General features: G+C 35.3%; 2 protein-coding genes across 2 annotated transcripts; both read right to left on the minus strand.

Moving 5' to 3' along the window:
- Nucleotides 1–1,053: 1,053 nt before the first annotated feature.
- LOC114322016 (protein FAR-RED IMPAIRED RESPONSE 1-like) lies at nt 1,054–2,759 on the minus strand. The gene is made up of 3 exons (XM_082913153.1): nt 2,160–2,759; nt 1,799–1,945; nt 1,054–1,134 (listed from the first exon to the last, which is right to left on the minus strand). Exons 1-3 carry the CDS (start codon nt 2,757–2,759, stop codon nt 1,054–1,056), a joined length of 828 nt encoding a protein of 275 aa, XP_082769279.1.
- A 12-nt stretch (nt 2,760–2,771) lies between these two features.
- On the minus strand, nt 2,772–22,548 carry LOC114321967 (protein FAR1-RELATED SEQUENCE 5). The gene is made up of 4 exons (XM_082913154.1): nt 22,418–22,548; nt 4,059–4,326; nt 3,578–3,926; nt 2,772–3,400 (listed from the first exon to the last, which is right to left on the minus strand). Exons 1-4 carry the CDS (start codon nt 22,546–22,548, stop codon nt 2,772–2,774), a joined length of 1,377 nt encoding a protein of 458 aa, XP_082769280.1.
- Nucleotides 22,549–23,800: the final 1,252 nt, after the last annotated feature.

Here is a 23,800-nt window from a genome sequence, read left to right on the forward strand (position 1 = left end):
CGATCCAATAGCAGAGAAGATAACGATGACCAAGAAAACTGTCAAAGCCTTGAATGAGCTCAATTGGGCCATTCTAGATCAGAGAGAGAGAGAGAGAGAGTGAGAGTGTGTGTTTCTCAAGGGAGATTGAATTTGAAACAGAAGAGATTGTAGTAGTAGGGTTGAGTAAGGAATCCGTGAAATTCATAATTCGATTCAGTCCAGTCCAATCCAGTAGGATTGGATTGGTTTTTTGAATCCGTGGTTCAGTTCCGGATTGAAGAATTAAAATACCGTAGTTCACGGATTAGTTCCGAATTGAACTCCACGGTTCCGGATTGGAACCGATCCGGACCGTATACAAATAATCTATATTTTTATTATACATCCTCCCCCACAGTATCTTCTCTTATTCTATACAAAACCTAAACCTTGTAATGGTCTAAATACTTATGGCGAAACTAGTTTTCTTATGGTTGTTTAAATTCTAGAACAGTATGTCACTATTATAGAAAGACATGTTGTTATTGTAGAACTAATATAGCGCTATGTTTATGTTTTTATGAAATTAAAGTGTTATATATATATATATATATATATATATATATTTGTTATTTAATTATGTGAATCCGTAATCCTAAATCGATCCAATTTGTGTTTAAATGGATTGGTTCGGATTGGTTCCATCTAATTTGTGTTTAAATGGATTGGTTCGGATTGGTTCCAATTTTTCAGGAACAGTAGATAACGGATTGGTCTTGATTTTACCCCAATCTGGTCCAATCCGGACCATGCTCACCCCTATGGAATAATAGTGATGCTTGTAATATCATGGAAGATAGTGGGGCAAGAGGGAGATATATATAGGAGAGAGTGTAGGCGTGTGGACCCAAAAAGAACGTGGACAATTGGAAAAGTGATGTTTGAAAAGGATTTGGGGATGCTGCTGCGTAGTAGCACCTGCTGCGCGCCCAAAACGATGTCATTTTGGGCTCCAAGGTTATTTCAAAAATTTCCAACAATACCAACGGTACTAAGGTTTGATCCCTTAACCACTCCCACAGATGCAACGCTCTAACCACTGCGCCACTTTGTGTTCTCAACATTATAAAGCACACATATATTATTTATTATAGTATTCAAATGTATACCCACCTGCAGTGTCATCAAAAACAAAAACAAAAACAAAAACAAAAAAACTATATGTATATAAATCTAATTAGGTGAATGTCATAATCTCACTTTATTTTGTGGTTCTTAATTTCATAGTGAGAGAATAGATAATGTCCATTTAATTTATATTTTTTATGAATTAATGACGCCACTCAATTCGATATATATTTGCACTTATTCATCTAAACAAGAAGCAAAATGACTACTTCAAGAATAAACAATATAATTCATCAAATCAATAATTAAAAAATAATAATTATCAAGTTATGCCAAAAACTACAATATGTCCATCCAAAACAACACTAAAAAAAATTCCAAGGCTCAAACAAAATTCTATAAAACCCATTTGAAATATTCAAAATATGTCTCAAAAAAAAAAAAAAAAAAAAACACCATTATCTAAGAATTACGATAAAAATGAAAATAAAAATACTACATTTCAATTCTGCGGGGGAGGTTGTGAATGACTACAAAATTTTAAAAAAGTTTCATTATCTAAGAATGACTCGTTCCCCGTGGGATTGAGCTCTCCTTCATCAAATGACATCCCCTAAAAAAATAAAAATGAATAAGTGTGAGAGAATATGTTGGAATCAATTTATTTTTTTATTAAAAACAAACTACATTACAAACTTAAATTGCATACCTGAGAAGTTTGTGGATTAACTAATAGTTGTGAAGATAAAGGGGTAGACTGTGGATAACTTGATGAGCACGCAATGTTAGTATCGTCAAGCTTGAAAAGATTGTGACCATAATTCATCAATTGTGGCCAATAGGGTATCCTAACATCCTAATTCATAAAATATTGTTAGAAGTAAATATACTATTATAAGAAAATTTAAATATAAAAAATAAAATCTAACCTATGAGCGGCATAAAGGGGAACTTTGAACAATTAACGTGTTGCTTGATTGACCAATTTTCTAAACAAATTATAACATTTATCAATACATCGTATGAGTCTAAAAGAAAGCAAAAATTAGAATCAATTAGGTGAACAATACCTTACTAAGATCGGTAGGTTGTGAAATAATTTTTTTCCTCTTATTAGTCTTCTCATACCAAGGTTTTAATCTACCCCCACCCTTCTGTCCACATTTTTTTTTTAAGCCTTTAACTCGTGCAAAGTTAGGATTAGAAGTCATATCAATGTTGTTTCCATTACCACAATCACCCAAATCATCAAATGATACCATCATTTTATTCACTTTTGTACACAGTTCCTTAATCCCTTCATCAACCAATTGATAAGCAGGCTTATAAACAGATGCTTGAGTTGCTAGCTTTACCATCCTAGGACAAAGATCCCTGTAACGTGCTGATACCTCTAAGTTGGGATCATTCTCATCCACTTCAACTTTTCCTCCCTTAATTTCACCACCTTTGGCATCTAATCTCCATCGACCTAATATGTACCTCTCTGGAATTTCCATAACATTCATTCTATCAAGTGCTTTAATTGCATGACCACATAAAATTCCAATGTTTTCAAACTTTTGACAAGTGCAACGAATTTTTTGACAATTTTTTTCTCCTCCTAACTCATTGAATTCCATATTACCCTCCACAATATACGATCTATCATCACCATACAAGCTAATCATGTACCGAACTTCTCATTCTAACTCATGGCATTGCTTCACTCGACAAGAAAGAGACATATCCAACTCATTATGAAATAAGTCAAAGATAAGAGGGGTGTACAAATTCGCAACTTGGTTCAAAATTGGAGACCTTTTCAATTTCATTCTCGGCAATTGTTGTCTAGAATTATATATAGCTTTTACTTCTTCATACTGCTTATCTACAACAATCCGATTGAAGTGGGTAAAAAATTGAACAATATTATGATCAACTTGCAAATACCTCTTTAATGTTGCGTTCATGCTTTCACTAAGTTGGGTGCTTCGCATTCTTGCACTGAACAAGTATTCCATGTATACGTACGCCCATTGCTCTCTTTTTTCCCAAGTCTTCTTTATCCACGCAGTCTCATACAAGTTGTATTTGTCAATCAAACAATCCCAAGCTTCAATTAACCCGTGTTCATCCTCGCATCCAAAAATACAAGCTTTGAAATCACTACCAAATTTTGAACCACTCTTATACAAGTACCCTAAATGCTTCAAAGCATTTTGCATTAGGTGAAAAGTGCATAATCTATGGAAAACCTTAGGCATGACTTCATATATTGCCTTAGTAATTGCCTGATCTTGGTCTATGAAAAAACTGGTAGGTTCTTTCCCTAACATTGCATGCAAGAAGGTTTCAAATAATCACTCAAATGAAGCTGTAGTTTCATCATATAATAATGAGGCACCAAAAATCACTGTCTTTCTAAAGTGGTTAAAGCCAGTAAATAAAGCTAGTGGCCGATACTCCTTATTTGTGCGAAATGTTGTGTCGAATGAAACGACATCACCAAAAAGTTCATAATCTATAATCATCTCATGGTCAGCCCAAAAAATATTAGTAATCATCTCATCCACATCCAATTGAATTGCATAGTAAAAATATGGATTTTCAGCTTCTTCTTGCTGAAAATATCTTAATAAACTCACAGCTTCTTCGTATTGCAAATTTCGTTGTCTTTTTCCACGCAAGTAGCTTTTTTGGTCTTCTCTCGTGAATCCCAAATTTTCTTTTCCCCGTGCCAAGGCACTAATGAGACCATGTGATGCTTTAAGAGAAATACCAGTGTCATCAGCTATATCAACATTCAAAGCCTGAGCCTGACATAACTTTCTTTGAGATGGTATCAAATGTGTGCACTGAGGAAGATGCAAAGGATGGTTGTGATTGTCATCAAACTTTTTCACTATCCACTTTCACAAGTCTCGATCCAAAGATACATACATAAATGCATTGCACTTTGTTCTTGTCTCATGTTTAGGATGATTTACAATCATGTACCATTTATCTTTTTCTTTTTCTCCCTCCTTACAACAAACAAACTTCTTGTTAATCATAGCACCATCTTTTCTACTTTTGCTATGGTAATCTCTTCTAATGCCAAACCCCATAATCCTTCCATATTCATTATAGAATTGATATGCGACTTCCTCTGAATAAAATTCCATGCCAAGACATGGTGTTTTATCTTTGGTCAACTCCTCCATATCTTTGCTACTACCCTCATGTCCACCATACTCCACTCTAACACCAACAAATCTAAAAAATTGAGAACAAATATAAAAGTAAGGTAAGATTTTTTTGAGATTGTCATGACATAAAATTTATATAGATGTCACTGTAAAAAAAAATAAAAAATAAAAAATAAAATATTAGTCTTTGTTTATAATTTTTTATTCTACTTATCTAATAAGATGCCAAGTTTTACTATTAATTTTTTTAGAATTATCTTCTCTAATTTTGAAGTAGCATAACATATTCTCTAGAACATAATGCATTTTGATTAAAAAAAACAATATTTCTAACCTCAAAACAACCTAACATTTAATGGCAGAGAAAAAAATTGACAAAGAGCAATCACCAATTGACCAATTGACAGAATTAAGATTCTCCTTTTTTTATTCCACAAAATTCATCATTACAACAATATGTTGTTGACAAATAAAAGGACAAATATAATACGGTATAACAATATGATAGATGTAACATTATTGTTCTTAGTTTTGAAAATATGAAATAAAAGTTAAACAATAAAAAATCTTAAATCTAGTCATTCATTAATTTTAGAATATTTTGTATTAATTTATTTATATATTTTATTGTTCACTTTATTGATGTCAAAAAAAATAATAATAAATAAACTGTAGAGACTAAACAAAGCAATGCACAAAGGGGCAACAATAAAGGTAGACACATCTAGCATCTAGTATTAATAACGAAAGCAATAGTTCTGAAGACAAAGAAAAAAAAATAACTCATAACATTCTACAGGGAAAAAAAGCCAACAAATCACAATCACAATCACAATATTGAAGAAAATTATATGTTTTTTGTTGAGGCCTACCAATATTCAAAGAGCAAATATGTTGTATTCGTACAAACCTGAATAGTATGGTGCAAGCGATAGAGAGTCTTCGACGAAGGTAGATAGATGGTTAGTCGATGAGAACAAACTTTTTAGGGTTTTGAGAAATTGATAGTTGAGAGTTTGTTTGAGATTATAAAAATAAATTAGAGTAAAATAAATGATAAGATCTTAAATAGTGTAGTTTTGATTTTTAAGATTTTTTTAAAAAACAAAATTCCAAAACGAAACTGCTATAAGATTTCCAAAACGGAATTGTTGCGTACTGTATATTTATAAGGTATAAATAATATATGTTATAAGGTATAAATAATATATGTGTGCTTTATAATATTGAGGACACAAGGTGGCGCGGTGGTATAGAGCGTTGCAGTTGTGGGAGTGGTCAAGGGATCAAACCTCAGTACCGTTGGAATTGTTGGAAATTTTTGAAATAACCTTGGAGCCCAAAACGACGTCGTTTTGGGAGTGCAACAGGTGTTGCTGCGCGGCTGCATCCCCAAATCCAACTAATTAATTGTTGGTGCCCAAATTAAATAAAAGAAAATGCTATAGACTCCAAATAAATTATCAACTTTTTTACCAAACCTCTCACACAATCAATAAAATGACACATAACGGCACAAACGAATGTTAAAAGACACGTGGAAAGGAATTAAGAAGACATTTCAGCATCCAAATCCATGTTCGAAGAGAAGCTATCAAATGCGATTAAAGTTTCAAGCCAATTAAATTCAAATTCAACCAAAAGGAGGAATACATAGCAAATGTGTGAAGCACTTTGTTGGCTCCAAGGTTGATGGAAGATCAGAGTTGCTGCTATGCTTCTAAATAGCAGTTTGAATAAAGGAGAAGTTGAATTCTGAAAATAAGGCTTCAAATCCTTTTGAGAGCCTGAAATTCATTTTAGATTATTCTTCTGAGATTAATCTTGCTTTCAGCATATCCATCATCAATCCTATGTCCCCTTTTACACTAATTAAGTGAATTTGCCCCCTGCAGTAAAATCTAATTCTGATGTCTGTAGAAGGAACCATGGATTAGGTGGTTTTGGAGGCCTCCTTCGGGATGAGAGGGGTGCTTGGATCTGTTACTATGGCAGATTGGAAAGTTGTACCACTCTTGAGGCAGAGCGGTGGGCGGTGTAAAAAGGGCTTACCGTTATCATTCAAAAAGGTTTCAACGAAGTGATTGTGGAGACGAATGCTGAAAAGGTCGTAAAGTTGCTTGAAGATGGTCATTGAGAAAATCATCCTTTTAGAGGATTGGTAGAAAATGTGCGGATAATCTTTAATGGCTGCCAATGCACTCCTCAACATGTGCTTTGAGAAGGCAATCTTTGCGCGGATGCTCTAGCAAAATTTGAAGCTGAACAACCTGAAAATATCCTAGTTATCGATGACCCCCAACTGAAATTAGGGATTTGTTAGTTGTTGATATGCTGGGGTTGGGTAGGGAGAGGGCCTAGTCCCCGTTTATTTTGTTTTGTTTTGTTTTGTTTTGTTTTTTGTTTTTTATGTATTCAAAAAAAAAATAAAAAAATTGAAGAAGTTCCCAAAAAATTGTCAAACCAATAACTGTTATTTTCACATTTCAATTATAAGTAATATTAGAAATTTCAAAAGTTTTATTAAAATATTTACCAAATGTCTTACATGGGTGTGAGACCCATATCATGTGGGTCTCATACCCACGTGAGACATTTAGTAAAAATTTTGGTACAACTTTTGGGATCTCTAGTATTTTTATTGAGTGGTGCTACATGCACCAATTAGTGTACTAACTAGTGTACTAACACTAGTTATGACATTATTATTAACCCCGCTTATTATACAAATTATAAACACCAAAAATATTTTAAATTATGTCACATCATCAATTGGTGCACTAGTTATTGCACTAATTGGCGCATATAGCAGTAGTCATTTTTATTCAATTCTAGGCCAATTTACATGCATCAGACTAAGTTCCTACAGCCCAAACAACTCTTCCAAAATAGGGATTACACCCTGCGATCCGTGGCCACAAGGTATGGATTTGATGGTTAGGGAATTCGAACCTGAGACCTGAGAGGAAGCAAACCTCCAAACCCAGTCGTTACCCATTAGGCCAACCATCCTATGATTATTGCTCTATAACCATAACTTAAATAGGAATAGATTCACATTTCTATACCTTTCTTGTATTTTACATCAAAGGATAGAAGTAGTAAGGTAATGCACTAAACTTTTAATTCAACTTTCGTAATTGATAAATTTAGTAATCAATTGCAATCTTCTCAATTGTTTATTATATTGCATTAAATTTCTCCATCATTGATTCTTATTTAACATTTAGGTTTCGCTTGACATGCAACACTTTTATTCTAAAAGTCAAAAATTACTAAAAAAACTAAAAAACCTATAACCTATACTAAAAAGTCAAAGATTTATTTTTCTCTCTACTTTTTGCACATCTTTTCATAAAAAATCAAAAAGTTATTCAAAACATACTAATTGTTTTTACCTCATATTTTAGTCTAAAAACCAAAAAATTATTAAAATAACATATTTCCAAACGATGCCTTAATATTAAAAGTCATTTTTATTGAGGTAAAAGTATAGCGACCCAGGTTTTTACCCCGACTTTCGTTGTGTTCCGGACTCGGATTCCGTGATTGTATACTGCTGTCTATGTCTTGTTTCCTTCCTTCAACTCTTTGTATTTGAGTTTTGGATTATGTTGGACGTATTTGGAACAGGTTGGTTGTTAGTTGGTCTAGAATGTTGTTGCCCAGATTTCGGCTTCTTGCACTCGAGTGAGCCTTGTGAAATTGTTTCTTCGCTCGAGCGAGACTTCTTGCACTCGAGCATGTGTCTGCGTTGGTGACAGACCTGAAGCTTTGCACTCTACGCTCGAGCGACGCTTCTTGCGCTCGAGCGAGGTGACTTGTTGTGTCTGGTCGCTCGAGCGACAACTCCTTCGCTCAAGCGAGCCTGTTCATATCAGATTGTAAATGAGACATTTCAGGACACTTTTGCAGCTCACACTCTCTCTAAAACTCTCCAAAAACGTAGGTTTTTATACTCTCTCTCTAGAATACACCTTATCTCTAAGATTTCAACTAGATCTGTTGTGTTCTTGACCTTAGTGTCTTTGAGAATAAGGTAGAGGGCTTCAAGAGCTTCGTTTCGATCCAAGACGAAATTGGTTTCGTCATCTTTGAAATTCCACCTTCTTGCTTGGGTTTTCTACACTTGAGGTAGGGATTTTCTTTGAGTTATATATATGGTTTTGCAAGATCTAGATGATTTTCGAAATCATCATTTAATTAGTTTTGAAAATAAATTGTTGATTTAAGAAAAAGAGTGATTTTGAGAGTGGGTTTACTATTTGATCCTTAGAGATAGAAATTGGGGATTTTTAAAAGAAGTTGAAAATCTATGGTTCATATTGTTATATTTATTTTGAATGCCCAAAGTAAGTGATGTTTGGAAAATTTCATGTTTATATTGTATAAATAATAAATTTTGAGAAATATGAGAGTTGTTGTTCATTTTGAAAATTGTTATTCAAAATGTTGATTTAGTCTTGAAATGACTAATTTGTTGAAAATGCTTGAAATATGGAAGATGTGTTATCCCACAGATGAATTGAAATAAACGTATATTTATTCATCTTGTGAAATTGCATGGAAAGGAGAAATGGGAATTTTGATCACAATGGTAGTATTGTGTGGGAGAATTGGAAATGGAGGAATTGTTGCATTGCATTAATTGATACACTGGCATATCAATTTATTGAAAATGAAGAGCTTTGAAATTTGATTTGAAAACTTTGCATTGAGAAAAGAATGCTAAGAAACAAGTTTTCATGAAATGGTTTTGGGGTAAATACTGTGGTAAGTCTTGAAAGATGGTGTAGATTATAGGTGTCGAGCCTTCCAGCTAACACTGGTAAAAATGACAGATTAGAGGTGTCGAGCCTTCTGGTTAATGCTGGTAAAAATGACAAATTGGTAGCACTTGTATAGTTTACTTCCAGACACGGAGCTAGGGATTACCAGAGTTGTATTTACCGCCCCTTGAGTTAAATTGTTAAGTTTTGAACAACGGAAAATTGCATGGCATCACTGAGCATGATGGGTTTCAAAAGATGATGATATGGATTATTTAAAAAAAAGGTATAGCATGGCATATACATTCATGTTTTAAGATATGTATAAAATGTATATACTTTGTGAAGGATTTTTCCCACTGAGCTTTATGCTCACCCTACGGGATTTTTGTGCAGGAAAAGACGTAATGAATCCGCCTAACTAAGGGCGTGAAAATGTGTGTATTGAGAGCACAAGCTTCTCATCTACTGTGATTTTATTTGTAAGCCAAGGGCTTTATATGTGTGGGTTTGAATAACCATTCTGTGTAACCGGGGTTAAGCCTTGGAAACTTGTAAACCCTTGCAGGTATTTTATTTGTTTCTTTACTCGTTGTTAGAGTTGATGTATTATAGCATGAGGAACTATTTACATTATCAAATGCAAGTGTGGGAATGTATAATTGGTTTGGGGCGTTACAACTTGGTATCAGAGCTACCGGGTTTGAATACTTGGAGCTCGTGGGAAGTGGTTATTTTACCACAATGGGTTCATGTTGCATGATAGGTTGCATAATAGGAAAATGTTAGTGTGACTATGTGCTAACATGTTTATGTGGCTATGTGGGTATGGGATTGGACTTTTGGGATGTCGTTCGCGCCTGTTAAATTCCTTGAGATTTTTTTAGAAGGGTGCTTGATCAATACTCGTTCTACTAAGAATTCCTTGCTTTTCGTGGGACGAATTTCATCATGAAAGAATAATCTGTATGTGTTTACATGACTAAGTGCTTATATGGAATGAAATTGAAATGTCTATATAGTAGTGAATTATATAGAATTGCGGCGATTAGATGTGTGAGGTAAATTGTGGGCACGTATGGGTCAGTGTGCTAAATCATTTCTATTGTCCTTTATAGGATGTCAGGAAGAGGTCAAACCCGTGGTGGTAGAGGCGGGAGATGTGGTAGGACTAGCCGGGGTGTGCATGAGGTATCGGTCCATGAGATCCCGGTGCAGGAGGAAGAGTCAGGCCAACCTAATATGGCCGAACAAGCAGACCAAGTGGGTCAAACCGCAATTGGCGCCCTAGCCAGAGAAATAGCAGGGGCTATGAACTTGCTGAGGGCGGAGAACCAAGCCCGAGAGAACACCTTAGAGGCAAGAGCGAGTTTCCTTACTAGGGAGTTTTTGCGGGCCAAACCGGATGAATTCCACGGTGGCCCCGAGCCTAAGAAAGTGAATGAGTGGCTCGAACAAACTGTAAAGACATTTGAGATGCTTCACATTGATGATAGTGAGTTGAGAGTGACTCTAGCGAGTTATTGCCTCAAAGGGGATGCGGGTCAATGGTGAAAGTATGCCAAGAGTAGAGTGGAGCCAACGTGGGAAGCCTTTGTGGTTACTTTCCAAGATAAGTATTTACCTTCCGCTGCTAGGGAGAGGTTGAGGCAAGAGTTCAAGGACCTCAAACAACTCGACATGACCGTGGCCGAGTTTGAGGCAGTCTTCTCTAGTTTATCTAGGTTTGCACCAGAGTTGGTGGCAACGGAAGAGCGTCGTTGCATTGAATTCAAGAAAAAGTTGAAAACCAAAATTTTCTTTAAGATTGTTGGGAACATGATTCGGAACTATGACCGTTTTGTAGAGTCGACAGTATACGTAGAGATTTCCATGCAAGCCGAGGAGGAAAGGCTTCGGAGTTCGAGGTCTAGGGGCCAAGAGTCTTAAGGAGACTATAGGCAGAATAAGAAGAGCAGGGGTACCTTTTCATCCCAGTCCTAACCACAGCATTCTCGCTTTACTTTTCCTTTGCCTAGTGCAGGCCTGGGAAAGAGTACACAGAGTGGTTTTTCTTGTTTTAAGTGTGACCGACCGGGTCACAAAGCCTTTGTTTGCTCACAGAAGGGAGAAGGGCAGTTGATACTGTCACACCACCACTTAACCGATCACAGAGTCAGTCTCAGTCCCAGAATAGGGGACAAGGGTTTAATTATTACCAGTGTGGTCTGCCAGGGCATATGAAGAGAACTTGCCCACAGTTGAGAGGTGCATCTGGCGCATCAGGGTCAAGGCAGACCTAGAGACACCAGCAGACTCATTCAGCTCAGGCTTCGCGAGTTAATCAGGGTGCCGCTTCGACTCAGTCAATACATCAGGCCTATGCTCCGAGATGGGAGCAAGTCAATCGGCCACAGGGGCGCATGTATGCTGTTATCATGCCAGAGCAATTACCAGAATCCTCAGTTGTGAGAGGTATTTTTGTTGTGTGCAATACTTTGGCTAATGTATTAATAGACACGGATGCGTCTCATTCATTTATATCTGCTGCATTTGTTTTTGCATTGGGGTTAGAGGTGGCACAGGTAATGCCTCCACTCAGAGTAGAGTCACATGTTGGGGGTACGGTTGATTTAGATCGGGGTTGTCGTGATTGTGAAATAGAAGTTGTTGGGCGTCGACTTCCGTTTGCTTTTGTGTTGCTAGATATGTCGAGTTTTGATGTCATATTGGGTATGGATTGGTTATCGTCATATCGGGCTGTTATAGGTTGCTACCATCAAAAAGAACTGTATGTACCTTGAGCGGTGATTGCTTTTATTTCTTAGGGAACCGGGTGGATAAAGTCTTATCACCGGTGTATGGTCCGCGTGGGCGGAGTGAACTTAGTTGTTTTCTTGCTAGCTTTTCTGAGTAATGAGTGTGATGAGATTTGGGTTGAGTTGCCGAGGGTAGTTTGTGAATACCCAGATGTCTTTCCTGAGGATCTTGTTAGTTTACCGTCTCACTGAGAGATTAAGTTCTCTATTGATTTAGTGCCTGGCACGGCACTATTTTCTATGGCTCCATATAGATTTGCACCTGTTAAATTGAGTGAGTTGAAGATTCAACTCTAGGAATTATTAGATAAAGGGTTTTATTCGCCCTAGTACTTCACCTTGGGGAGCACCGGCTCTCTTTGCTAAAAAGAAAGATGGAGCCTTACGACTTTGTATTGATTATCGAAAGTTGAACCGAGTTATTGTTAAGAATAAATACCCAATGCCTCATATAGATGATCTGTTTTATCAGTTGAGAGGGTCTTGTTATTTCTCTAAGATAGACCTGAGATCGGGTTATCATCAATTGAGAGTAAAGGAGGAGGATATCCTGAAGACGGGATTTCGTGCGCGGTATGGCCATTATGTGTTTCTTGTGATGCCTTTTGGGCTAACCAATGCACCTGCGATGTTTATGGATCTAATGGATCGGATTTTTCGTAAGTTCTTAGATCGTTTTGTGGTTGTCTTTGTGGATGACATTTTGATTTATTCGCATTCTGAGGAGGAACATAAGGAACATTTGCGAGTAGTACTTGAGTTACTTAAAGCCCACAAGCTGTATGCTAAATTTGGGAAATGTGAATTTTGGTTGAGAGAGGTTAAGTTCTTAGGCCATGTGGTATCCGGAGAAGGGGTGACTGTAGATTCATCCAAGATAGTGGCAGTGCAAGATTGGGCACAACCTAAGAATGCTTTCGAGATTCGTAGTTTCTTGGGGTTGGCCGGGTATTACCGTAGGTTTGTGAAGGATTTTTCTAGGTTAGCTTCACCTTTGACTACGCTGACGAGAAAAGAAATCAAATTTGTGTGGAGTGAGACTTGTGAGAAGTCGTTCCAAGAGCTTAAGATTAGACTCACCACTGCTCTAGTATTGATTATTCTGGAGAGGGGTTTGGGTTTTTCAGTTTATTGTGGTGCTTCATGGGAAGGTCTAGGTTGTGTATTGATGCAGGGAGGGAAAGTAGTGGCCTATGGCTGGCAGCAGTTGAAAATACAGGAGAAGAATTACCCTACTCACGATTTAGACTTAGCGGCGGTGATATTTGCCTTGACAATTTAGAGGCACTATTTGTATGGAGAAAAATTTGAAGTGTTCTCTAATCACAAGAGTCTAAAATATTTGTTTACATAAAAGGACTTGAATTTGAGATAGAAGAGGTGGATGGAATTCATAGAGGATTACGACTTTGAATTGCATTATCATCTGGGTAAGGCTAACGTTGTGGCCGATGCTTTGGGTAGGAAGCCTGTTAGTAGTGTAGCTTCTATCGCCATTTGAGAATGGGAAATGTTGGGTATTCTTGGTGAATTTGACTTGTATCTGGGTGAGTCTGTTGAGTTTGCAGCTTTGTTTTCAGTAGTGGCACAACCTACACTTGCGAATTGAGTTTTAAAAGCACAAAAGGGTAATCTTGAGGTGGAATCTTTCTGAGGGAAGACCTCTAATGGGAAAGTAGAAAGGGGTTTGACTGTGTATCCCGACTAGAGTGTGAGATGCCGTGACCGTTTGTTTGTACTAGGGTCTTGCCGAGAGGAAGTACTCCGAGAGTTTCACCATTCGTGCCTTGAGGTGCATCTGGGAGACACAAAGATGTATCATGATCTTAGTCGCCAGTTTTGGTGGAGAGGTATGAAAAAGGATGTAGTCGTGTTTGTATCAAAATGCCTTATTTGTCAACAAGTGAAGGCTAAGCATCAGAGGCCAGCTGGTTTGTTGCAACCCTTGCCTATAGCTGAGTGGAAGTGAGAACATATCATGATGGATTTTGTTGTGGGTCTTCCGAGGACTCAACGGGGTAACGATGCCATTTGGGTGGTAGTTGACCGTTTGACTAAGTCAGCACATTTTATTCCCATGCGTGTGAGTGACTCAGTAGATTATCTTGTCAATTTGTACATTAGGGACATAGTGAGGTTGCACGGGGTCCTTGTAACGATTGTTTCAGATGGAGATCCACGTTTCACTGCTTGGTTGTGGCAGAGTTTGCAAAGTGCCTTGGGTACTAAATTGACCTTTAGCATTGCGTATTATCCTCAAACTGACGGGCAGTCCGAGCATGCTATCCAGATTCTTGAGGATATGTTTCGAGGCTGTGTCCTTGACTTTAAGGGTTCGTGGGAGAGGCACTTGCCCTTAGTAGAGTTTGCCTATAACACTAGTTTCCAATCGAGTATTGGCATGGCACCGTTTGAGGTCTTGTATGGTCGACCATGTAGATCCCCTGTGTGTTGGGCCGAGGTGGGTGATGCACCTTTGTTAGGTCCAGAGTCGGTTCGGGGAAACGACAGAGAAAGTAGTACTTATCCGTAAGAGGCTAGCTACTGCTCAGAGTCGCCGAAAAAGTTATGCCGACCATAGGAAGAGACCTTTATCTTTTGAAGTAGGGGATCATGTCTTTTTGAAGATATCACCTAGAAGGGGTTTGATGAGATTTGGGAAGAGCGGGAGGTTATCCCTTCAATTTATTGGCCCTTTTGAGATCCTTGAACGGATTAGGGAGATTGCTTATCGTTTGGCGTTACTGCCACAGTTGTCCTGGGTTCATGACGTGTTTCATATTAGTATGCTTCGGAAATACGAGACGGATCCATCACATGTGTTGGATTGGACCGACTTAGAGGTAGATGGGGATGCCTCGTATGAGGAGAGAACGATGAGAGTCTTGGATAGACGGGATCAAGTCTTGCGAGGCAAGACAATTCCCTTGGTAAAAGTATTGTGAAAACATCACGGGGTCGAGGAAGCGACTTGGGAACGTGAGTTAGAAGTTCAAGAGAAATATCCGGATTTGTTTGTTGATGCATGAGCATGTATTGAGAAATTAATTATGTTAATGAAAAGTATAAGCATTGAATATGTTTGAACTTGTAAGAACATTGTATATGTTATAATTGTTTGGGAAAAACGTGGATTCAATATAAACATTGCATATGTTGAGAATATGGAAAATTGTGGGTGTTGTATGACTCTTGGAAGCATTGTATATACTGTTGGTAATCATTTTGGAAATTGGCTAAAACATGGTTTGAAACATGGTTTGTGATTTCGGGGATGAAATTCTTTAAGGGGGGGACGTTATAGCGACCTAGGTTTTTACCCCGACTTTCATTATGTTCCGGACTCGGATTTCGTGATTGTATACTGTTGTCTATGTCTTGTTTCCTTCCTTCAACTCTTTGTATTTGAGTTTTGGATGATGTTAGGCGTATTTGGAACAGGTTGGTTGTTAGTTGGTCTAGAATGTTGTTGCCCAGATTTTGGCTTCTTCGCTCGAGCGAGCCTTGTGTAATCTGTTCTTTGCTCGAGCAAGGCTTCTTACGCTTGAGTGAGCCTTGTGAAACTATTTCTTCACTCGAGCGAGACTTCTTGCGCTAGAGCGTGCGTCTGCGTTGGTGACAGACCTGAAGCTTTGCATTCTACGCTCGAGTGACGTTTCTTGCGCTCGAGCGAGGTGACTTGTTGTGTCTGGTCGCTCGAGCGACAACTCCTTCGCTCTAGTGAGCCTGTTCATATTAGATCGTGAATGAGACATTTCAGGACACTTTTACAGTTCACTCTTTCTCTAAAACTCTCCAAAATCGCAGGTTTTCATACTCTCTCTCTAGAATACACCTTCTCTCTAAGATTTCATCTAGATCCGTTGTGTTCTTGACCCTAGTGTCTTTGAGAATAAGGTAGAGGGCTTCACGAGCTTCGTTTCAATCCAAGAAGAAATTGGTGTCGTCATCTTTGAAGTTCCACCTTGTTGCTTGGGTTTTCTACACTTGAGGTAGGAATTTTCTTTGAGTTATATATATGTTTCTGCAAGATCTAGATGATTTTCGAAATCATCCTTTAATTAGTTTTGAAAATAAATTGTTGATTTAAGAAAAAGAGTGATTTTGAAAGTGGGTTTACTATTTGATCCTTTGAGATAGAAATTGGGGATTTTTAAAAGAAGTTGAAAATCCATGGTTGATATTGTTATATTTATTTTGAATGCCCAACGTAAGTGATATTTGAAAATTTTCTTATTTTTATTGTATAAATGATAAATTTTGAGAAATATGAGAGTTATTGTTTATTTTGAAAATTGTTATTCAAAATGTTGATTTGAAATGGCTAATTTGTTGAAAATGCTCGAAATATGGAAGATGTGTTGTCCCTCGGGTGAATTGAAATAAACGTATATTTATTCATCTTGTGAAATTGCATGGAAACGAGAAATAGGAATTTTGATCACAATGGTAGTATTGTGTGGGAAAATTGGAAATGAAGGAATTGTTGTATTGCATTAATTGATACGTTGGCATATCAATTTATTAAAAATGAAGAGCTTTGAAATTTGATTTGAAAACTTTGCATTGAGAAAAGAATGCTAAGAAACAAGTTTTCATGAAATGATTTTGGGGTAACTACTGTGGTAAGTCTTGAAAGGTGGTGTAGATTATAGGTGTCGAACCTTCCAGCTAACACTGGTAAAAATGACAGATTAGAAGTATTGAGCCTTCCGGTTAATCCTGGTAAAAATGACAAATTGGTAGTACTTGTATAGTCTACTTGCAAACACCGACCTAGGGATTACCAGAGTTGTATTTACCGTCTCTTGAGTTAAATTGTTAAGTTTTCAACAACGAAAAATTGCATGGCATCACTGAGCATGATGGTTTTCAAAAGATGATGATGTGGATTATTTACAAAAAGGTATAGCATGGCATATGCATTCATCTCTTGAGATTTGTATAAAATGTATATACTTTGTAAAGGATTTTTCCTACTGGGCTTTGTGCTCACCCTACGGGATTTTTGTGCAGGAAAAAACGTAATGAATCCGCCTAACTGAGGGCGTGGAAATGTGTGTGTTGAGAGCACAAGGTTCTCATATACTGCGATTTTATTTGTAAGCCAAGGGCTTTGTATGTGTGAGTTTGAATAACCATTCTGTGTAACCGGGGTTAAGCCTTGGAAACTTATAAACCGTTGGGGGTATTTTATTTGTTTATTTACTCGTTGTTAGAGTTGATGTATTATAGCATGAGGAACTATTTACATTATGAAATGCAAGTGTGGGAATGTATAATTGGTTTTCCTTTAAAAAAAGGCCATGATTATTGTGTTGTCATTTGGGTATTAAAATTGGGACGTTACAAAAAGAACCATAAACATAATTGTTTAACTTGAATTAAATATGTAAGAATTATTCAAGAGTGCTATTATTAGCCTTCATCTATTTTATTAGGACTCTCTTATTTCTTTTTACCACCCAAATTATTCTTGTCCACTCTTTTCATAATTTTCAAAATATCCCTTTCTTTGGACTCCGCCCTTATCACAATTTTTCAAATCCCCTTTCCTACCACCCCCACCACCTTCAACGGCCTTTTCTACTATGTCCAACCCCCTTTCGCAGCTCCACCATCGCTCAGTAGCAACCGTTTCTCACCTTAGCAATCGTTTTCAAACATTTTCTTTTCTATGTTTGATTTTTGTTCGGATAAAACAAACTTGATTGGTTTGACCATGTTAGATCAAACAAACTAAGTTGTTTGGCTAGAAACAACTGACAAACCAAGTTTGTCTAGTTATAACCAATTGAATGAGGCAAAATTGGTGAAATTGATCACATTCGACTTTAGTAATCCGAACAATCTTAAAATGATTGGTTGCCAAAGACCACATAATCATATAATATGTTTGGCGAATCAAAGCCAAATGGAGTTTCAACTCTATTTTTTTCAAAATCGCACAAAGCACATCAAAATGATAATCAATCACACCAAACATCTCTTAAATATCAAAATCTTGTACATAATTTAGTTCCAATTATTATATATACGTTTGAACTATGAAATTTTATTTTTATTTTTGTTTGTTGTTATCTTGTGTTCTTTGTAACAGTTGATTTTTGAGGAACATAAGAGGGCTAAAAAATGGCGTTGTTGGTGAGAGGGGTCGGTGTTGTTGACTGGCTGGCAAAGAGACGGGGTGGTCAGAGGAGGTGGTAGCAGTGGTGATGGGTGGGATTGAGTTATAGTGAGGGTTTTGATGGGATTTAAGGATAAGGAAAAAATTGGTATTCCATGTTAGGATAAATTTTTATTAAAAAATAAATAGAGAAGGTAAAAAGTCCTAAGATAAAAAGTGGGGGGCTATTAACCGCCCTTTAATCATTTTTGACACATTTATAATAACAAACTTTTCATTTGAGGGAGGAAAAAGTTAACATAAACAATTGTAAGTCAATATACTCCATTTTTAAATTTTTTAATGATTGGGGCTATTATATTATTTTAACGGTTTGAAATAATAACAACAATTCATAGCATGACATTTTGTAGAAAGTATAACTTGCGAAATATTTTAACGTTTTATTGATACTTCTTAATTATACAAAATATGGCATATACATGTATACATTCATAAATCCTAAATTCTGATTCTATAACATATACCATTTGTAAGTGAATGGAAACAAAATGGTGTACAGATAAGTTCATGCCCTACTATCTACATCTTTCCAAGTCAATACTTGGGTACAACAAAAGTAAGTCAAACTCAATACATAGAAAGCCCAAGGCTTGTACAAAAACAATTACACAAAAGGAATAAAAAGAAGCTCTCAGCTCCAAGTCCTCCCAAGGTATGTCATTGGTGGAGGCATATCATTAGCACCTGAAAGTTGTTTTCCACGTAGGGTGAGCTAAAACCTAGTAGAGATATTTTAACACAACATATAAAATTTAATAAAGTCATAAGGTGAATCCACATGCATGTCATTTGCCAAACATTATACTTTTCCATCTCAAAATAATGTAATGCCAATATTATATATCAATTCATGAAAAATATACTTTTATATCAGAAAAATAGGGTAGTGGATACAAAACACTAGGAATATCTAAGTATGTGTCTATCAGTATACAAGCATTACCAAAGCTATTTTGCTGATGCTAACTGAAATGATCGGTATCTAACTGCGCGGATTTCTGGACTTTTACTAAGGACACACAAGCCAACAATATAAATCACAACCACACCTTCTAACTAGATTCACCAAGGTATACACCCATTTTTTTTAAAAAAATAATATATTTTCAATGTTCAAATATGAAACAATGTTCAATGCAAAATGAATGAGTAGTTAATTTCGATTAACCTAACTCTCATGGAATTTCTATAACAATCAAAACTATCCTCTATTGATAGTCCAAAACAGATATTTCTACTCAACAGATAATTTTTCAATAACAGATAAAATCTCATGAATTTTAAAATGGGAGTGATAATAAATATCAAACTCTACTCTCATCATTAACAAATACATTCTCAATATTTTTTCAAAGCCCAACATCATTTCATTTTCTTTCATAATTCAACATCCATGACTTTTTCAAATAAAACCCCCTTTATTTTCAAAATTACACTTGAGGAAGGAATTTTCAACCCAACCCAACAATATACACACTTCCACAATCCTTCTCAAGAATTTATTTGAAAAACCCTACTTTTTCATTTCAAAATCAAAACCCTAGATTTAACCTAAAATCTCCAAATTACTAAACATTTTCAAAGAGCAAATAACTAAACTAAGAATCATACAAAAGGTTGAAAAAATTCCTACCTTAAGAGTAGAAGAAGAAGAGAGCAAGGATAAAACTTTGACGGAGCCGAAAATAAGATCCTCTCCGATTAACATGAAACTTTTGACGAGCTTTACCCTTTTTTTTTCCAAGGAGCTATGGTGGAGAAATCAATGGATGAGATGTATTTGAGGTTTTAAAGTAAGAACTAGAGAGAGAAAGTGAAGCAATTAGGGTTTGGGGTGTTTTAGAGAGAGAGAGAGAGAGAGAGAGAAAGAGAGAGAGAGAGAGAGAGAGAGAGAGAGAGAGAAATGAACAAGTGATTTAAAACCCCCTTTCCCTGAACTGATATATGAACAGACCACTCGAGCATCGAGCGACCTAAACACTGCTCGAGTGTATAATGACCCCCTCCCAAAATTTTTGTAGACTGCAGAGACCGCTTGAGCATAGGAAATACCGCTTGAGCAAAGATACCTTACTCCTAAAAGTTTTGCAGACTTAGATTTCAAAGACCGTTGGAGTGACCAAAATACCGCTCGAGTGAACAAGAAAAAAACTAGACAACAACTTTTTTGAAAAATTAACTCCAAACTTGTTTCAAACACAACCAACAACCCAACTAAACTACCAACAAGAGGATAAAGGACATGAACAACAATTAAAGGTACGGTATCTCGAATCTAAGAGTATGAAATCGTTGGATTTAAACTGGAACCGTTATAATTATTCAAACATAATTTTCGTATAAAATGATGTACCTATTTAGAGTCTTTTTATTTCAAATCAAAACAAGATATCATTGTGGTCCATAATTTAAAAAAAAGGGAGAATTCCAAATTAGTGGAAAGTTAGAAAAAAAAAATTACACATAGATGGTAAATTTTATAAATATTAATAATTAAAATTATAAAATTTTTAATATCTTGATAAATATTTTTCTAAAAATCACATAATTGTAATTACCCCTTTTAAAAAATCGTCTTAATACTATTTGTATGGGGAGCATTACTATATTTCCTCATCATATAATCTTTTTTATTATTATTTATTTCATAAATCATTTGACAATAAAACTTTTGTACAACAATTATTATTACTAATATTATTATTATTTATTATCGATGGTTGCCAATAACACTCATTTGCTTGAGAAGTTATTTGGTGGTTCTAAAGCATGACCACATTAGTTACTTCGCTCAACAAATAATTATAATGTAGTTAGGTCATGTTTGTTTGGCTCCATAGGTGGGGGATTAGACTATCAATCCTATGGGTCTTACATAGCCCATATTTGATTGACAAAAATAGAAAGGGACTAGTTGTCCCGGGACTATGAATACTTTCACATAGGGGGATTAGTTTGACTGAATTTTAGATGAGATTAGGAAAATAGTGAGGGGATTGAATATATTTTATATAAAAATTTTATTTTTTTAATTTTATTTTTTTCACCAAGTGCATCTGTTTGTTTTAATATTTGTTCTAATTTTTTTTAGACAGAAATAATTTATTTATTTATTTTATATAAAAATAATTTAATAATTCCATCACTAATCATCTCCCATGCTATCATTAAAATAAATACACTTTTACTTAATCCCCTCATTAACAATCTCCACATTAACAATCTCTTCATTAACAATCCTTTTACTAATAATTCCATCAAACTTAATTCGCCAAACAAACGTGACCTTACAGGGCAATCAAGAATCTGAGTTAGTCCTGGAGTGTTGTGAGGAGAGAGTAAGATCCATAATTTTACATTAGGGTCATAGCAGGGGCATGTAGTTTGGTGACAGGCATTGCTCGAATAATTTTTCAATTTGCCTAACAACATTGTCAGCACAGTGAGTACTATCTCTGGGAAGAAGAAAAAAAGGTGAACGTGGCGAGTAGGGCGGGTGGTCATCTATCTTGACATTGGGTATCCAAATGGTGAATTCAAGAAGGATTGGAGTAGTCCAGAGGGTTTTGTCGACATTGCCATCATGCTGTTTGATGAAATGCATGTGTATGAGATGTTTTGGAACATGTTTTTAGAGGAAAATTTTCAAAAACATGTTTGGTTATAAATTTTTTCAAAAAAAATCTAATTTTTTTTTATTATATATATCAATCAATTACTTTTTCTCTCTTATTTCTCTTTTTCAATCACTTTTTTTCTTATACACATCTACTCAATTATAATAAAATATCATATTATCTTAAACTCCCAAATTCTAAAACTATTTTCAAAATATACAACTAAACAAATTAAAAAAATTTCTAAACTCTCTTCCTAGTTTTTTTTTTTTTTTTAAAATTTATCTCAAAACACAAATCAAACACACTATAAAAGTTGGGAAAGAAATTTAAAAAGTGTACTTTTTTTTAAAGTTTTTTTTTACATACATTTGTTCTCTACTTTTTTAACCACTTTCTTTACTTTCTTACATAATTTTTTTTTATATAAAAAAATTAAAACATCCCAAATCACGCTTAAATTTGAATCCAATCCAACAATTATTTACCTAACTTGTTTTAATTGTCGTGCTTGAATGCAAGTACTAAAAAAACAAGCAGATTCATACATATATATATATGGATGAACCAATAAATAATATATAAATCAGTGATTAATCTTGTACAACATAAACATGTGTGTACAATAATAACTCTCATCTCATTTCCCTCTGTAACTTCACAAAAAAGAATAATTAAATACATCAAGTATCCATCACTCTCGAAGATCTAGTGCTTCATGAGAACGAGAAGAGAGAAAACAATCGAAGAGCACACAACAGCTCCAGAGATCGGCAATGAGTACGCAGATCCAGCGTCCATTGACGGCGACGGTGCCGGAGCCATCTCGAATTCTTGCGCTGATCCAATAGCTGAGAGGATTGCGAATACGACCACGAAGACTGTCAAAGCCTTGAAGGAGCTCAATTGCGCCATCGCAGATCGAAGAGATATATATTGAGAGCGATAGAGAGAGTGTCAATGGGAGAAACGAGGAGAGATTGAAAACAGTCGAGACGATGGTGATGCTTAATGGAAGAGGAAAGGCTTAGGAGGGAGATATATATAGGACGGAAAATTATTAGGCGCGTGGGACCCATAGAAAACGTGGACAGTTTAAAAAAGCAACGTTCACAAAACTTGTAACGGTCGAGTCCAAGCTTGAAAGGTTGGCAGACATGAAAAAACAACGCGGATGCTATGAAAAATTTAGTACAGTTTTGACAAGTTTTAAAAAAGTTAAAAAAGTATTATTTTATTTATGTTATATTATTTTATTTAAGTTACATATCATTTTAAATTTAATCCAAATCTAATCAATATTTCATAAAAAGTCAAAAAATACAGTTATTTAGATCATTCCAAACAATCATTTAAGTATATGATATGTAGTACTTTTTATTATTGTGATTAGTTTTGACAGTAAGATTCATTATATTTATATTGAGTATTTAGAGAATAATAGTGGACATATGCATTTGTGATTAATACAAAAATTTCTCCGATCCTGTCATTTTACGTGTCCAAAAATTAGAGAAATAATTCGGTGCACAAGGTCCCGTATTCTGTACCCAAAAAAAAAAAAAATCTCAATTGCTATGAAAAATGTTAGACCCTAAAAGTTTTATTAAATTTTTTTATTAAATGTTTCATATGAGTGTGAGTAATGACGGAGTCAGAAAATTAGGTTAGAGGCACTTATTAATTATAATTTTTTATTTTAAAAAAAATTAAAATAAAAAATTTATGAGCAACATTAAGATAAAAATAATTTTATGAGATAAATTTAAACATAAAAATTACATATTCATTATTAATAGAACAAACCAAAATTCTATAATAGTGTGGAATAACTCGATATAGAATGATAATGTAAGTTTTTAATTTTAGCACAAAAAATTATAGATCAAAATTTCTAATTTTAAAAAATAAAAACACATCATTTATTGCACAAATTATTATAAAATCTATTTAATTTTTATTTGACAGAAAAATATTAAAGAGATGACATTACTTATAATGATGTGTTTTGATGAAAATTATTAAATAGTCTTAGAGTACCATATGGCATTACCTACGTGATGTTCAAATCATAGAAAATCACACTAAGTGGTATGTCAACTACTTGAAATAATGAATTCATTAAATCCAATCTATAATATTTTTCGCTACACTATTGATTTAAACT

This window comes from Camellia sinensis, chromosome 2 (assembly GCF_055761805.1).
Source record: "Camellia sinensis isolate YWXY chromosome 2, ASM5576180v1, whole genome shotgun sequence".
NCBI classification, from domain to species: domain Eukaryota; kingdom Viridiplantae; phylum Streptophyta; class Magnoliopsida; order Ericales; family Theaceae; genus Camellia; species Camellia sinensis.

What these genes read in the sequence shown, in the direction of transcription:
- LOC114321967 (XM_082913154.1), bottom strand. Translation starts at nt 22,548, where the DNA reads ATGGCGCAATTGAGCTCCTTCAAGGCTTTGACAGTCTTCGTGGTCGTA. An exon ending in TCAATGGACGCTGGATCTGC is followed by an intron (nt 4,327 to 22,417) that starts GTACTCATTGCC and finishes TCAATTTTTTAG; the next exon opens with ATTTGTTGGTGTTAGAGTGG. An exon ending in TATAGATTATGAACTTTTTG is followed by an intron (nt 3,401 to 3,577) that starts GTGATGTCGTTT and finishes ATGCAATGTTAG; the next exon opens with GGAAAGAACCTACCAGTTTT.
- LOC114322016 (XM_082913153.1), bottom strand. Translation starts at nt 2,759, where the DNA reads ATGATTAGCTTGTATGGTGATGATAGATCGTATATTGTGGAGGGTAAT. An exon ending in AACCTACCGATCTTAGTAAG is followed by an intron (nt 1,946 to 2,159) that starts GTATTGTTCACC and finishes TTTATGAATTAG; the next exon opens with GATGTTAGGATACCCTATTG. An exon ending in TTAATCCACAAACTTCTCAG is followed by an intron (nt 1,135 to 1,798) that starts GTATGCAATTTA and finishes ATGACACTGCAG; the next exon opens with GTGGGTATACATTTGAATAC.